This window comes from Phaseolus vulgaris, chromosome 2, assembly GCF_051622355.1.
Source record: "Phaseolus vulgaris cultivar YP4 chromosome 2, ASM5162235v1, whole genome shotgun sequence".
Classification (NCBI taxonomy): domain Eukaryota; kingdom Viridiplantae; phylum Streptophyta; class Magnoliopsida; order Fabales; family Fabaceae; genus Phaseolus; species Phaseolus vulgaris.
The window spans coordinates 27889690-27904468 of record NC_143499.1 but is presented as its reverse complement, the minus strand read 5'-3'; the positions used below and the strand labels follow the sequence as shown (position 1 = coordinate 27904468).

The 14779-nt window shown below is 34.2% G+C and overlaps 2 protein-coding genes across 4 annotated transcripts; one reads left to right on the top strand and one right to left on the bottom strand.

Moving 5' to 3' along the window:
• Positions 1–522: 522 nt before the first annotated feature.
• AE7 (MIP18 family protein (DUF59)) lies at positions 523–8388 on the bottom strand. The gene is made up of 6 exons (XM_068612863.1): positions 8104–8388; positions 5811–6081; positions 5607–5712; positions 5341–5440; positions 1369–1414; positions 523–897 (listed from the first exon to the last, which is right to left on the bottom strand). The coding sequence occupies exons 2-6, from the start codon at positions 5935–5937 to the stop codon at positions 797–799; spliced, it is 480 nt and encodes a 159-aa protein (XP_068468964.1). The 5' UTR covers positions 5938–6081; positions 8104–8388; the 3' UTR covers positions 523–796.
• Positions 8389–9239: 851 nt separating this feature from the next.
• On the top strand, positions 9240–13549 carry LOC137811214 (beta-casein (DUF760)). 3 transcript variants are annotated; one of them, XM_068612862.1, is made up of 4 exons: positions 9240–9417; positions 9726–9900; positions 11017–11291; positions 12529–13549. In XM_068612862.1, the coding sequence occupies exons 2-4, from the start codon at positions 9763–9765 to the stop codon at positions 13340–13342; spliced, it is 1227 nt and encodes a 408-aa protein (XP_068468963.1). In that variant the 5' UTR covers positions 9240–9417; positions 9726–9762; the 3' UTR covers positions 13343–13549. The 3 variants fall into 3 exon arrangements, with proteins under 3 accessions (XP_068468963.1, XP_090154614.1, XP_090154613.1); XM_090298488.1 differs by having other exon boundaries at positions 9246–9417; positions 9726–10142; XM_090298487.1 differs by lacking the exons at positions 9240–9417; positions 9726–9900 and adding an exon at positions 10193–10535.
• Positions 13550–14779: the final 1230 nt, after the last annotated feature.

Genomic DNA, 14779 nt, shown 5'->3' with positions numbered 1-14779 from the left:
TATTTAATTGACAGAAATCACAAAATTAATTCTTCACTCCTCAAAATGTAAAATAAATGAAGTCAACTTTATCCTGTTGAATTTAAAATAATTAAATTTTAAAGAAATATGATCTTTATACAATATTTAATGGTAATAAGTTTTATTATAAGGAGATATAGTGTTTTCAAAACCATTCAACCATTATTTACACAATAAATATATATATATATATATATATATATATATATATATATATATATATATATTACGAATGTTAGGAATAGTGTCTTTTGCATGATTTTTTTTTTATTGACAAATATTCATATGCTGGATAGTGAGAAGAATAAGCTTTAGAAACAAATTATAATAATAGCCATTAATTAGGATGATTAAGTGAAAAATTTAACTAAATTTTTTATCGTTGTTATGTATTTTTTTTATTTTATCACAATTTTTAATCATTGACAGTGCCCTTATACACATCCTCAATTAAGAGGAACTAAATCCTCAGGTGTTAGATCTAAGAGATTCAACCCCTAATTTTAACGTAACAAGATAATGTATATTAAAAAAAATTGTTGTTAACCCCTTTTCAACCATATAAGATAAATGGCATATATCTAGTTAAATTTAATCTTACTATCAACTATCACATTTTGAACAACGTATTCCTATTCAAAGACAATTTCATGACCAATATGCCACCAACCAAAAATATCGTACATATAGATAAATCTAACCAACTTCTTACTATAGGTACAAAAGCACCTACAGTCTCGTTGGCTCGTTGCATTTGGAGGAGAAAAAAGCTGCTTCAATAGTATGATGGAGCAAGGCATTCATCAACCATATCCAGAAGGTTTGGGTTTTCCAGTGCAGCTGCTACGCGTTCTTTATCATTTAACTGTTTGTTAACTGCATATATATTCGTGACAAAAAAATTTAAAATGAAATAGTACATGTGTCCAGTCATGATCAATGATTTATAAAGAGAATTCTAAAAATATCAGGAAATTTCAACAAATTATTGACTTAAGCCTGTTCGTTCATTGGAAAGCCTGCAAACTGCCTTTGAAAAAGTGGGACGCGGAGCAGGATTGTTGTGTTTGAGTAAAACAGATAATCATCAAATAAAATGAAACAACACCTCAATTCTTTCACCCAAAAAAGTTTAAATACAAGTGCTGTAACAGGTCTGTCAATAGCATTCATTACTCCAAGAAAAAAATGGAATGGGCAATCATCTAAGTAGTAAGAAGTAGATCGATACTTGAAATACCGCAGAATGCTTCAGTAAACAGTTCAAGTAAAAAATATAGGTCCAGTACATAAAGTAACACATACTCACCCACAGGAAAAAAGAGGAAAAAAGGAAGTCAATTTTACCTGCAGCTTCAGTTGCATGAGATCCAGGTGCTACTCTGATATCCACCTGACCGGAATCAATAAGTCAAAATAAATAACATTGTCACAAAGGGTTCAAAGATCAGTAGAATCTTTGGTTTAATAAATAACTACTCTCAATTATATTCTCTCAACTGATACACACAGAGTACCATGGAAGCATAGATTATGCTTTAGAAACACCATCATACAACTAGGAAACAATATAAAAATGCTACAGACAGACAAGAAAAAAGAGTCTAGATTATGGTTAAGATGTCAAATAGCATTGCAGGTGCAAGATATAACGAAAGAAACAAATATACCAATGGCAGGAGCCAGCACGTGCTCCTTTTAAATTCTTGCGAAGTAGCACCAGTTAATCTTATTTAAGAGAGTATACCAAATCAAAAGGATGTTATGAATAGACATGGCATCAGTCAATGATAGAAGGTTTTACACTGCCCAACCCCACCAAGAATAGGTGTGGGTTTAGGGTAGAGTTTCAGGAAGCAGGCACAAAAAATTAAACCAAACCTCATTTCCATCAGATTTGAAGAAATACATGGAGAGCCCGTCCCATTATATTTTATTTCTTAATTAAATTCACTTATATATTTTTCAACTAAACCATATGAAGTACATTTTAATTCGAATAATACATCAAAAAGAGCCTTGGTGAATGGTTGGTCATGGACCCAAATCTGAAAACTGCCTCTTCGTATAGGCAAGGGGAAGGTAGCGTATAATGACCCTCTCCCGTACTTTCGTGAACCAAAGAACCTTTGACACTAGGTTACTCTAGTTTTTTTATTCAAATAATATACAAGAAAACATCAAGAATCTTGTAAAAGAAAAAAACTGGAAGTAAAAACTAAAACTTCTTTTTAGCAAAATGTGTGATTTCAACTTTATTATTTAAAAACTATTCTAATCATCTAAATTACTTACCTATTTTAATAGTTAGTTTCTATTTTCATTTATTATAAAAAATGTCAGAAGAGATAAAATCATAACCGATAACTCTATTTCTCTGGAGAACACAATCCCTGATGAGTATGCTACTATATCTGCTGCAGTATACAGAGAATTTTTAGGTACACATAATGTTGTCCTGCAGAGACAGGTGTTGTTGGCTGAGGGGAGTTTTGGAATAGAGGGGTGATATGTTGTCCAGTTTGAATTTTGCGGGGTGTTTTTTCTGTGCTTCAGTTGTGTATTTGATGGCAGCAGATGAAAGCAGTACAGTGGCAAAAAAAGGAAACCAAATGAAGAATGCTTCAATATGGTACAAGACTTTAAGGAGTATTATGTGAAGACCCAAGGAATGGACACATATATCAAATTAGGTACAAAATTCTGATTCTTGCAGTGCAGCTGGTAAATTTGGACTTGCTGTCATGGTGGGCTGATGATGGCTGAATGAGGTTGGGATGGATTGTGCTGAAGAACAAATTGTGAGAGGTGCCTGATGTTTGGAAGGTGCACAAATTGGGTCAAGCATTTTTGGTACAGTGCTATGTCCTTGGCTAGTGCTAGGCTTAGTCTGTAACCTCTTATGTATTTTGGCTCTAAACTTGGCATACTTATTTGTTTTTTTCTTGTATTAAGGTACTACTTGTACCTCTTTATTAATTTGATGGTCTTTTGCTAATTATAAAAAAAACTCCAAACTAGTCCCTGCCTTTACAAATTGAGAAGAACACACCCAATCAAAGCATTTTTTTCCATCAAAATTGTGTTGGAACCAGACAAGTACTCACGGACTCAAATTCAATTACCATTTCTTATGAATCAAGAAAAGATTGTGACAGACTAATCAAAGCCTAAACCTTAAATATTACATAAAGAACTAGCATAGATCAAGCTTAGGTTCCAGAATGTTTAGCAAGTGCTCTCTAATGGTTTATTAGATGTTTTGTGCCTTTCACTTTCAGCTCATGGGTTATGTTAAAGGGTCTACAACAAGTACATTATATCTGGTATGAAAAGGTGATCCTCTGACCAGAGTTATCTTGATTCTGCTCTAGGAGGATTTCTGATCCACCAGCTATTTATTATTTCCAAACAAAGGAAACTAAATTTTTAAACTGGATAAAAAAATGTGTGCTGCCACTATTGCAATGTGTCCCGCGTAATTAGTATTGATTATTTTGTAAGAAGCTAGAAATCATTCAAGAAAGAAGATGGGATCAAAGCAATTGCACATTGTGCAATATTGATAATTCACATTTACTTCACTAACAATTTTTTTGCATCATATCATAAATCATCATTGCAAATAAGTGATCCATTACTCCTTTTAATCTCTCTCTAGTTAGTAAAGTAAAAGAAGTATTTTCCTTAAAGTTGTTCTACTGAATGGTCCATGGGCACAGTACTAAATACACCATACGAATTATTTTAAATTACTTAAAAAATGATTAATAAAGGAGTTCCGCATTTTTCTCCTATACGTAATTTTACGGTGTGCTCATGAGCATGAGCGGTGTGCTCATGAGCATGAGCGGTGTGCTCATGAGCATGAGCGGTGTGCTCATGAGCATGAGCGGTGTGCTCATGAGCATGAGCGGTGTGCTCATGAGCATGAGCGGTGTGCTCATGAGCATGAGCGGTGTGCTCATGAGCATGAGCGGTGTGCTCATGAGCATGAGCGGTGTGCTCATGAGCATGAGCGGTGTGCTCATGAGCATGAGCGGTGTGCTCATGAGCATGAGCGGTGTGCTCATGAGCATGAGCGGTGTGCTCATGAGCATGAGCGGTGTGCTCATGACTCATGAGCGGTGTGCTCATGACTCATGAGCGGTGTGCTCATGACTCATGAGCGGTGTGCTCATGACTCATGAGCGGTGTGCTCATGACTCATGAGCGGTGTGCTCATGACTCATGAGCGGTGTGCTCATGACTCATGAGCGGTGTGCTCATGACTCATGAGCGGTGTGCTCATGACTCATGAGCGGTGTGCTCATGACTCATGAGCGGTGTGCTCATGACTCATGAGCGGTGTGCTCATGACTCATGAGCGGTGTGCTCATGACTCATGAGCGGTGTGCTCATGACTCATGAGCGGTGTGCTCATGACTCATGAGCGGTGTGCTCATGACTCATGAGCGGTGTGCTCATGACTCATGAGCGGTGTGCTCATGACTCATGAGCGGTGTGCTCATGACTCATGAGCGGTGTGCTCATGACTCATGAGCGGTGTGCTCATGACTCATGAGCGGTGTGCTCATGACTCATGAGCGGTGTGCTCATGACTCATGAGCGGTGTGCTCATGACTCATGAGCGGTGTGCTCATGACTCATGAGCGGTGTGCTCATGACTCATGAGCGGTGTGCTCATGAGCGGTGTGCTCATGAGCGGTGTGCTCATGAGCGGTGTGCTCATGAGCGGTGTGCTCATGAGCGGTGTGCTCATGAGCGGTGTGCTCATGAGCGGTGTGCTCATGAGCGGTGTGCTCATGAGCGGTGTGCTCATGAGCGGTGTGCTCATGAGCGGTGTGCTCATGAGCGGTGTGCTCATGAGCGGTGTGCTCATGAGCGGTGTGCTCATGAGCGGTGTGCTCATGAGCGGTGTGCTCATGAGCGGTGTGCTCATGAGCGGTGTGCTCATGAGCGGTGTGCTCATGAGCGGTGTGCTCATGAGCGGTGTGCTCATGAGCGGTGTGCTCATGAGCGGTGTGCTCATGAGCGGTGTGCTCATGAGCGGTGTGCTCATGAGCGGTGTGCTCATGAGCGGTGTGCTCATGAGCGGTGTGCTCATGAGCGGTGTGCTCATGAGCGGTGTGCTCATGAGCGGTGTGCTCATGAGCGGTGTGCTCATGAGCGGTGTGCTCATGAGCGGTGTGCTCATGAGCACACATGAGGACACAGTAGAAAGCTCTTCTATTAATTATAAAACAAAATAACCATCAATACATTTTTTCTCTCCAACTAATCACATCAAGTTATTGAACAATTAAAAGTGGAGAATACCTTGTACCGTGAAGGCAAGCTTCTCATGAGCTTGACACGTAAGCATAGACCTATAATTGTTGCCATACTGCAATGTTCCACTGTTGGAGTAAATGTAATCCTGATGAAAAACCCAGTCACCATCCAATAAAATAAGGAAATTAACATTGCATAATACAGATTAAGTGTGAATCGAAAAATCTAGAAACTCAATAAATGAATATAATAATAACAATAATAATAATATTAATAATGATAATAATAATAAAAATAATCATCATAAATACCTAACATAATTACGCTGGTCATCAACTTCAACTGCTTCCTCCGTGATCACCTTAAGCTCTTCCAAGGAGTACGGGTGTTCAGGGTCCTTTATATCTCTTATATGATGTGAGAATGTTAAGAAAATATTGCAGTTATAATTATCAAAATTTCTTTTATTTTCCAAGTAATTACTGAAAAAAAAATGAAATTAGAAAAAAGGATATCAAAAATCTCTTGTTGGTCAATTGGTTCAACAGCATACTCATCTTGGAGAGCAGTTGGAGCAGTTCGAGATCGACGCTCTTTCTTTTCATATATGATAGGATTGGCATTGATTAACCCAGATACCATTTTGGCTAAGAGTTGCCACTTGCTAGGTTAGGGCAACAATAAGAAGGATGAGGATTTAACAATTTATTATCACAAAACTGACAAATATGATAGCTGGGTCCTGGAAGGAAGGAATCTCAAGGTTCTGAATGAGAACTTATTATGCTGCATTAAGAAAAAAATAAATAACTATAAAATTGATCCTGAGATTTAAAAATAATAATATGACTATGTAGACACGCCATCACAGTTTAGTCTGGTATAAAAAATCAAACAGAACCAAACCACTAGTGTAAGTTGCCATTTCCATTACCACAAGCATCATCTCAGTAAAGCACACATGGACTGAATAAATCATGAAAGAAATCATAGTTTTCCTATTTCTAGGTACAAAGCTTTTCAAGTATAGTTCTCTCCCTGATTTGAAGAAGTTGTTGTTAAGGGTGGGCATGGTTTAGCTCAGGTTGAAAAACTGAACCGGAGCATTGGAGTAATTTGGTTATCAGAAGCCAAACTTCTTTTAATGGTTCATAAACTAGTATGGATTTCAATGAATTGGTTCAGAAGCATATTGGTTCCAAACCAGCTCTAAAACAGTTCAGACAACATTTTAACTAAATCAGTTTTTAAATTGTGAAACAAAACCAAAGGAGTGACCAGTATAAGCTATTGTCTATGGGGAAAGAGGACAACAAATGCCCAATAAACTACTCATATTGAAATAATTTACCTATCAATCATGCAGAAAGAGAGATAACATGTAATAACAGAGAGAGATAAATATCCAAAGCTAAACTTATTTGTTGATTGTATAGTATTATTGTACAAGAAAACAAGACATATAATTGGCTGGTTCAGGTGCAATGTTTAATCTGTTACAGGGGTGGGGTCAACAAGATTGTCTTCTTGATAACAGAGACAACTAGGTTCTCAATTTGATCACCCATCTCTCTCCCTCACTCTTATTTCCCATTAGGTACTTTATCCTCCTACTTCATATAGTTCTTGTTGATTAATAATTTGCTTGAGTTAATTTCTTATCTGAAATCAGCAAATGTTTGGTAAACACCAATTACAGTCGTACCCATGAATTATGTAAATAGGTTTAATTTTTCACTTTTCCTTAACAATCCTTGACAAAGAACTGAACTGCACTACTGCAGTCTAAATTGTCGGTAAAGACTTAAATGCTTTTGACGGGAGTCGGCTACACCTTTACTCATTCACACATCATGTTCATCTACAAATATTGAGTGAGAATCCTAAAGTAATCATTTACACATGCTAAGAAGCAAAGTATTAACCAATTAGAAGAAAATCTAATATTAATCAAACATACACTAACATCATATTGTAAAGAACTCCCAAATCAATTAATCTGCCCGCATAGTTTTCTGTCTTCGTGCAAAAATATATTTTGACCTTGAAACTGCTCAGGAAAGGAACATGACACCTTCCAACTGAATGTTGCTCCTAGATAATACAGAGCAGTCACCTCCTCACCCCAGCTTTGGGGGATTCTTTGACATTTAGTATTGTCCAAATAGTCTAATTATTCGCTAAGTGCCAAACAAACCTGTTAGTTGCCACTTGCCATTCAAATAAAAGCACTATTTCCTTGCCAAATTATCCCCCAATAAACTCTTTACCAGCACGCCTCTCAAGATTATATGGTGAGGCTTACCCTTACCATTATCACCTATTTGTCCCATCCTAGGCAAACTTAAATAGTTAAGTTACATTTATTCATCAGTGGAGAAAGAAAAAATAATGAAAAGCCAAATAGTATATGGATTGAACTGGGCATAAAAATTTAAAACATGGCATAAACAGGGATACAGTTTCTTTCTTTCTCAAATTTCAAATATTATCAGGCACGAGCAATGCTCGTGACCTTCTCTTATGTTTTCCAACCTAAGAGGGATAACAGAACGCAGGGTTTCATGAGACCATAACCCGTAACAACAATCTAACCCCGTATCCTTACTCCTCTCATTTTATACACAAACCACCACACAATGAATTTTTCATCCTCAAGCAACTTAACAACGTTTACCCGAAAATTAAGGAAATCCAGTTTACCGTATAATTGAAATTTGCATCTGTGACAACGCAATCGAATGTCTGAAGAACGAAATAGTGTGAAAAATCATAGCTGATGGTGTTATAGTTGAGCAAAGGTCTTACCTTTTCTCTTAAAAAAATGAGAAGCTAGGGTTCCCAAATTCGTGGCTTCGACCTTGGAAACGGTGATTGTTTGAGGAAGATAGCACACGAAGCCGCCGCAATGATGATGTTTGAAGGAAGCAAGATAATAAGGTTAAACTAAAATATGCATAACAGGAATTCAATTCAACGTGGATTAAAAACAATAATTCACTCCAATAACCTTTCAACAACTATGTCTCTATGAATCGTTAAGTAGTCAGAGAAAACGATTTTTTAATAAACAATGAATAAAAATATTTGTTCTTTCTCTATCTCTTAAACATGTGAATTTAAATCTGTAAAAACAATAACTTTGTTTTACTATTTTCTCTATAAATTTGAAAAAAAAAATTCGAAATATAAAAGAATCTAAAAATATCTTTAACCTATAAATAGATGTAAAAAATAACATCTATATATAAAGATTATCTATTATAACTGTTTTTATATATACAAATTTATTCTTATTTTATTTTTATTAATATTTTATTTTATATATTTTTGTTATTTTTATTCTTAAGTATTTATTAAATAATTAATTATTTTTATAATTAATTGAAAAAATAATTTTTTATTTTATTTTTAATACTTATATACTGTATTTTTTTAAAATAATTATCAAACACTTTCGAGGGTTCTCGCTAGTAATAAGAATTTTCTTATAATTATATATAATATGTCATTTTCAAAATTTCGTGAGTGTTTTGTAATAAGAATTTTCTTATAATTATATATAATATGTCTTTTTCAAAATATCTCGTTAACCAAATAAATATTTTAATTATTTCAAAAAATACCAAAATAATTTCCAACAAATTTTAATTGTCAGTGAGTGATGAATAATATATTTGTCTCTACTCTTTGTATTAAAATTTACGTTCCTTTGTATAAAACTTTATTCTATCTTTTACATTTTTTTGTTAAATTTACTAAATTATTTTTATATAATTTTTATCAATTAAGAGATGCAAGTACTTCATTTTTCATATTAAAAAATATGTGAATTCTCCTCTCTTAACCAATATACATATAATTTTAAAAACTAAAAAATAGTTCAACAAATTGATTTTAAAAAATGTATATATTTTGATAAATATACTTTCCGTGATAAAGAAAAGAAAAGGAAAGAGAGAATTGTTTTTTACTCACGCAGACACACAAACGTTCACAGCATCCATTTGTGGTAGCCGTGTTCTTCTCCCCCATCCAAAAATTTCGGCGGTGTTCCTCTTCTGTCTTCTCCAACCCAACAATTTTCACATTCAATTTCCCAATTTCATCACACCATCTAAGGTAATCACTCTCACATCATTCTTCATCCTCCCTCACCTTCATACGCCTTTTCCGCGTTCTATTTTCTGCAACAATTTCGGAACTCAATACTTGCCCCATATTTAGGGATTTTCTTTCCCTTTCTTCCTGCTTTTGCAATACTTCAAACTGACCAGATTCTTTTGTTCTTGTGTGAATCATGAAAAATCTCATGTATTTTGTATTTATTCAATCAATTGATGTTATCATGAGCAAACTGCTTTAACCACCAGCTAACAAAACCGTTGCTTGTTCCTCGGCCTTCGCTTCTTCTCTGCTATATATTACAGCCCTAGTCGTAGGGGCGCGAAAGCTACAATTCTGAAAATGCAGGTTTCGAGTGCTATCAGCGACGTTTTGGTGGTGCTTCCGCCTTCCGCATCTCTCAGACTACCGGAATTTCGCCACTTGCATGCTTTTGCTGTTTCTGATGCCAAGGGTTTTCTTTCTGGTGGATTTCTTAAAGTGAGCTTTTTATTATTTCACTTTTTCTTTCTTGTTATGTACATATTGTCTTGCTTTCTTTTGAATGAATTTTGTACGGAAACCTTGGCAGCGAGATTTATTTTATTTTGCTCTGAATTTATTATTACACGGTGTTATCAATCGGGGATTGCTCAAAATGGCAGAAAGCTAATAATTTGCTATATCATATACTAACTGATGGCACTGCAGACAAACAGTGGCACTGACTTAGTTATTTAAAGGTAAGCTCAAGTTAATTTATTAACAAGTTCATAAATACATATTTAGAAAAATTATATTAGAGTTTATATTAACTTATACATAAAATAATTTTAATTTATGAAGAAGTCCAATTTTTTTCCTTAAAGGTATTTATAGAGAAGTTTTGTCTAAACATGTCCGGTATATAAAATATATATGTATAAGAAATTAAGTTGTACGCAACTAAATATAAATGCATAAAAATTGACATAATATTAGCTCAAAAGTTCAATTTACCAGACTCACTAGAGATGACCGGAAGATGTAGGATGCATGCTGCAATCACACCCCCACAGCAGCCACAATTGAGGACATAAAATTCCACAATCATTACTGGGGCTATGTAACTAGATAGTTATGAAGTTTGAGGATAGGTATTGTCATCCTTGGAAGCTAACTGAAGTGACATTCTTGGGTGTTTCTCAAAATCTAGGAGATATGGAACTTGTAACAAATTATTCTTTAGTTAAAGGTATTGAACTATTGATGGCTTGTGTATTATGTAATATATCGGCTAGGTTGTGAAATAGAATGTATTAATCACTTTTGCTATATTTTCCTTTTCTTGCTGATTCAGTCAATGCAAATAAGTTACTAAGGCACTAGGTCAAGCTTCATCATTAACATGTTAACTATATTGACACAGCCACAGTTCTTATTCCTTTTGGCTTCAAGCATGATTTCTGCATTCAATTTATTCTTTGTCTTGACTTATCTTTTTATTCCAATTTTTTTCCTATCCATCTAGTTTGATACTTCTAATTCTTTTGGAAGGGCCCCATTTTGGTAGCAGATACACTAATTATCTTATTGTCAATGCTTATATAACCACTCAACATGTTATATTCTTTGCAGAGTTGTCCTTCATCTTACAATCCCAAGCTCTACAATGAATTCTACAATTTCCGAGCTAGAGGCTCAGTTGCAAGAGCATCAGCTAATTCAAGGGATAATCCGGTGCCTTTTGCTCCTCTCCAATTTGAGTCACCAGTTGGCCAGCTCTTGGAACAAATTTCAAATACCCATCCGCATCTACTGCCAGCAGCCATTGATCAGCAACTAGAGAATCTTCAGACTGCTAGAGATGCCCAGAAAGAATCTTCTACTTCACCTAATAATTCCCTTAACAAGTAAGTCTCACAAGTTTTGTTTTATTTTTTCCATTAACTAGAAGTACGTACCTACTTGATAGACAAAACTTGAGAATATTCAAATACTTTTAGGACTACTGTAACAATTTTAGGTTCATGGCAAATACAATATCTTGGAAGCTTTGGTTAAGAATTTCAATTTTTCAATTGCACTATCTGGATAATGATGTACTATCCTATGTGTAGAACAACCTTTCCTGCAACAAATGTTTTGTGAGAATTAATGAATCAATATTTGCCTGCATAGTTTTAGCTTCCCTTTATAATGTTTGTCCTTTTCGGTCTTTTTGGTGTATCACTTTTTATGTCGATGAGATGTGACAACTACTTATATCATTTTTTTATAATAACAATTACACTAATAAATGGTAAGATATAATATTGAAACAAAACTTGGATATATTCTTTTTAGTCCATATTTTCATTAGATACGCTCCTTAGTTACTGTATCACTCTTTATGACGATGAGATATTTTTTTGTCAGCTTTATGTTACAGATAAATTTATCAATTTTTTTATAAAAAACACCTGCATCCATATGCACGCACACACAGATAAATGATAGCATGCATACATACACACACACTGTCTGTCAGCTTTATGGTGCTAGCTTCTTATTTTATTTATAAACTGATAGAATAAAGAATACTCTTCGTTTATAAACTTGTTATTCCGAAATTATAATTTTGTTGAGGAAAGTAGCACAAGGCATGTAGTTAGTGCCGGTGATAGATGCTATGAGAAGGTTTGCTACAGTTGTAAAGTTTTGCAGCCTATTTATTCACCGGTGTGAAGGTTGGTTCTAGCTCGAAGATGATTATTTTTTCGTGTTTGACTATGCTAAATGACAATATTCTAGGGAAAAATCTAGCTAACTTCTTAATTTTTAGTGCAATCTATTATACTAACTCTAGAGTCATCAAGATGTTACAATATCGACTGGGTACATATAATTACTTATATAGAAGGAAAATCTTCTAGAAATTTCAATCAAATTTTAACATGAACAAATGTTTAACTTACTTGTAAAGATACTCTGTATCTCATGCTAATGTATACAGATTGGAAATTTGATGCTCTTAATTTTTCATAGTCGCAATGTCAAATCTTTGGAAGATTGAAACAATTTATAGCAAACATATATTTGCAGCAAATGTTTGCTTATTTAGTTACTGCTAGGGCAGAAGTGATCAAAGTTGTCAATTCTGAATTTTAGGAGGATAGCTGAAGTCAAAGAGAAAGAGAAGCGTATGATATTGGAAGAGATAATGTACTGCTCAATTGTGCATAAATTTTTAGAGAACAACATTTTAATGATTCCAAAACTATCAGCAACATCAGATCCAACTGGTCGAGTAGATTTATGGCCAAATCAAGAGCTGAAACTAGAAGCTGTTCATTCTCCAGAGGCATTCGAGATGATTCAGAGTCACTTATCTTTGGTACTAGGAGATAGGCTTGTGGGTCCCCTCCAGGCAATTGTTCAGATTAGTAAAATTAAACTGGGAAAGCTGTATGCTGCTTCCATAATGTACGGATACTTTCTCAAACGAGTTGATGAACGGTTTCAACTAGAGAGGTCAGTGGGAACCCTCCCCAAGGACTTGGGGAAGACTAAAAGTTTTGAGGAACCATCACCAGGTATCAAGCTTTGGGATCCTGATTCCTTGATCATAGTTCAGGATTATGACGACGACAGTTATAGCGATAGTGATTACATGGATACCGAAGGCAAATCTTTCAGACTAAGAGCTTATGTGATGCAGCTGGATCCAGACTCACTTCAGAGACTTGCTACGGTACGATCAAAGGAAGCTATATCATTGATTGAAAAACAAACTCAGGCCCTGTTTGGAAGGCCTGATATCCGTGTGTCTAATGATGGTTCAATTGAAACCTCCAATGATGAATTGCTTTCACTCACTTTCTCGGGCATGACCATGCTAATTTTGGAAGCTGTTGCTTTTGGATCATTCCTTTGGGACAAGGAAAAGTATGTTGAATCCAAGTACCCTTTTCTTAATAAATAGACTAGATGACTGTACTTAATATATTGTTTTTACTGTATCTTTTAGAATGTAAATGAATGCATGGAACTTCCTTTCTATTCTTAACTTAACAGGAATGGTCTCGATGTTATAGAGCCTGAGAAAAACCACATGTGTGTGGAAGTATATAGGGAAATGTACATTGAATATATAGGCAGGATAATAGTATATGCAATGGACTTTTGTAAATGTCTCAAACAACTGAAATATTCGTTTTCGGCTTATAATTGTTCAAAAAACCTGGCTGCATGAGGGGCTAAACTCAATTCCGATGCTAATTTTGTTTGACTGACATTTGCTTAATAGAAATAATTACATTAATGGAATAATATATTCAGTATTTTGGATTTTTTTTCCTATCTAACTTCTTAAAAATAAGAACTGCCATCCTCTTTTTTCTTAATCTTAAAATCAAAATCTTAATTTGTGTTTTTTTTTTCTGTAAATGTTTTGTTATGATTTCAAAATTGTAAATTAATTGGATGTGAAATTTTTATCATTTCAAATTTTTAATGGAAAAAAGGTCGTTTGGGTATATGAAATGGTCAATTTTATCCAAGAATTAAAATTATTTTTAGTTCTGTTTACAAATAATTATGTTTAGTTGTCAAGTTTTGTGGAAGTATTTTGTCTGTAAGTTATAACGGGGAAGTACTAATTTGACACTAAATCATATTAAAGATCAATTTAACATAAAGTTGTAAGTTCATATTAAAATTTTATTTTTCTTAACATTTCAAATTAAACTGGATTTTCTTTATGTCAACAACTAAATTATCACACGTTTTCACTAAATCACCATTTATCTAATATTATTGTGCTTACCGAAAATGTTGTGAACATGAATCAGAGAATGAGAGCGAGAATTTAAATATGTTATGCTATAGATTCTATAATATATGAGTGCCATTGTCTTTCATGGTATAAGAATGTTTAATAATTTAGGCCAACTCATAATCAATTAAAGTAGTTTAATTTTTCAATGTAATCAAATTCAAACCGATTAAAATGATTGTATTGGTTTAAATATGGTGTTGTGCAAACCGTTTAGCTTAAACCAAACTAAATATGTGATATTTTTCTACTTTTATTATGGAATGAGTTTTATGACATAATTATGTTTTTTACTACTAACGGTAACACAAACATTCTCGCTTAGCATCCATATCTGCATTTTTTATTTTTTTATTTATATATATTTATATTTGATATTAAAATTCAAATAAATAATGTTATTTTTTACATATTTATATTAACGATATAAATTTATAGTACATTTTGAATAAAAAAATCATTATCATCAATTATAGTATATTTAAAATCATTATACTTTGGTTTGAATTGGCTTAACTAATGTGAGTGATTATCATCATTCTAACTGTTTCATTTTTTACAAATTTTGTTTCCTAAGAAAGAATG

Excerpts from the sequence above, each read along its gene's own strand:
- AE7 (XM_068612863.1), bottom strand. The coding sequence starts at position 5,937 with ATGGTATCTGGGTTAATCAATGCCAATCCTATCATATATGAAAAGAAA. Across the intron at positions 5,441-5,606 it reads GACCAGCGTAATTATGTTAG|GATTACATTTACTCCAACAG; the intron begins GTATTTATGATG and ends GTTTTTCATCAG. Across the intron at positions 898-1,368 it reads TCATGCAACTGAAGCTGCAG|TTAACAAACAGTTAAATGAT; the intron begins GTAAAATTGACT and ends ATATATATGCAG.
- LOC137811214 (XM_068612862.1), top strand. The coding sequence starts at position 9,763 with ATGCAGGTTTCGAGTGCTATCAGCGACGTTTTGGTGGTGCTTCCGCCT. Across the intron at positions 9,901-11,016 it reads TTTCTGGTGGATTTCTTAAA|AGTTGTCCTTCATCTTACAA; the intron begins GTGAGCTTTTTA and ends TATTCTTTGCAG. Across the intron at positions 11,292-12,528 it reads CCTAATAATTCCCTTAACAA|GAGGATAGCTGAAGTCAAAG; the intron begins GTAAGTCTCACA and ends TCTGAATTTTAG.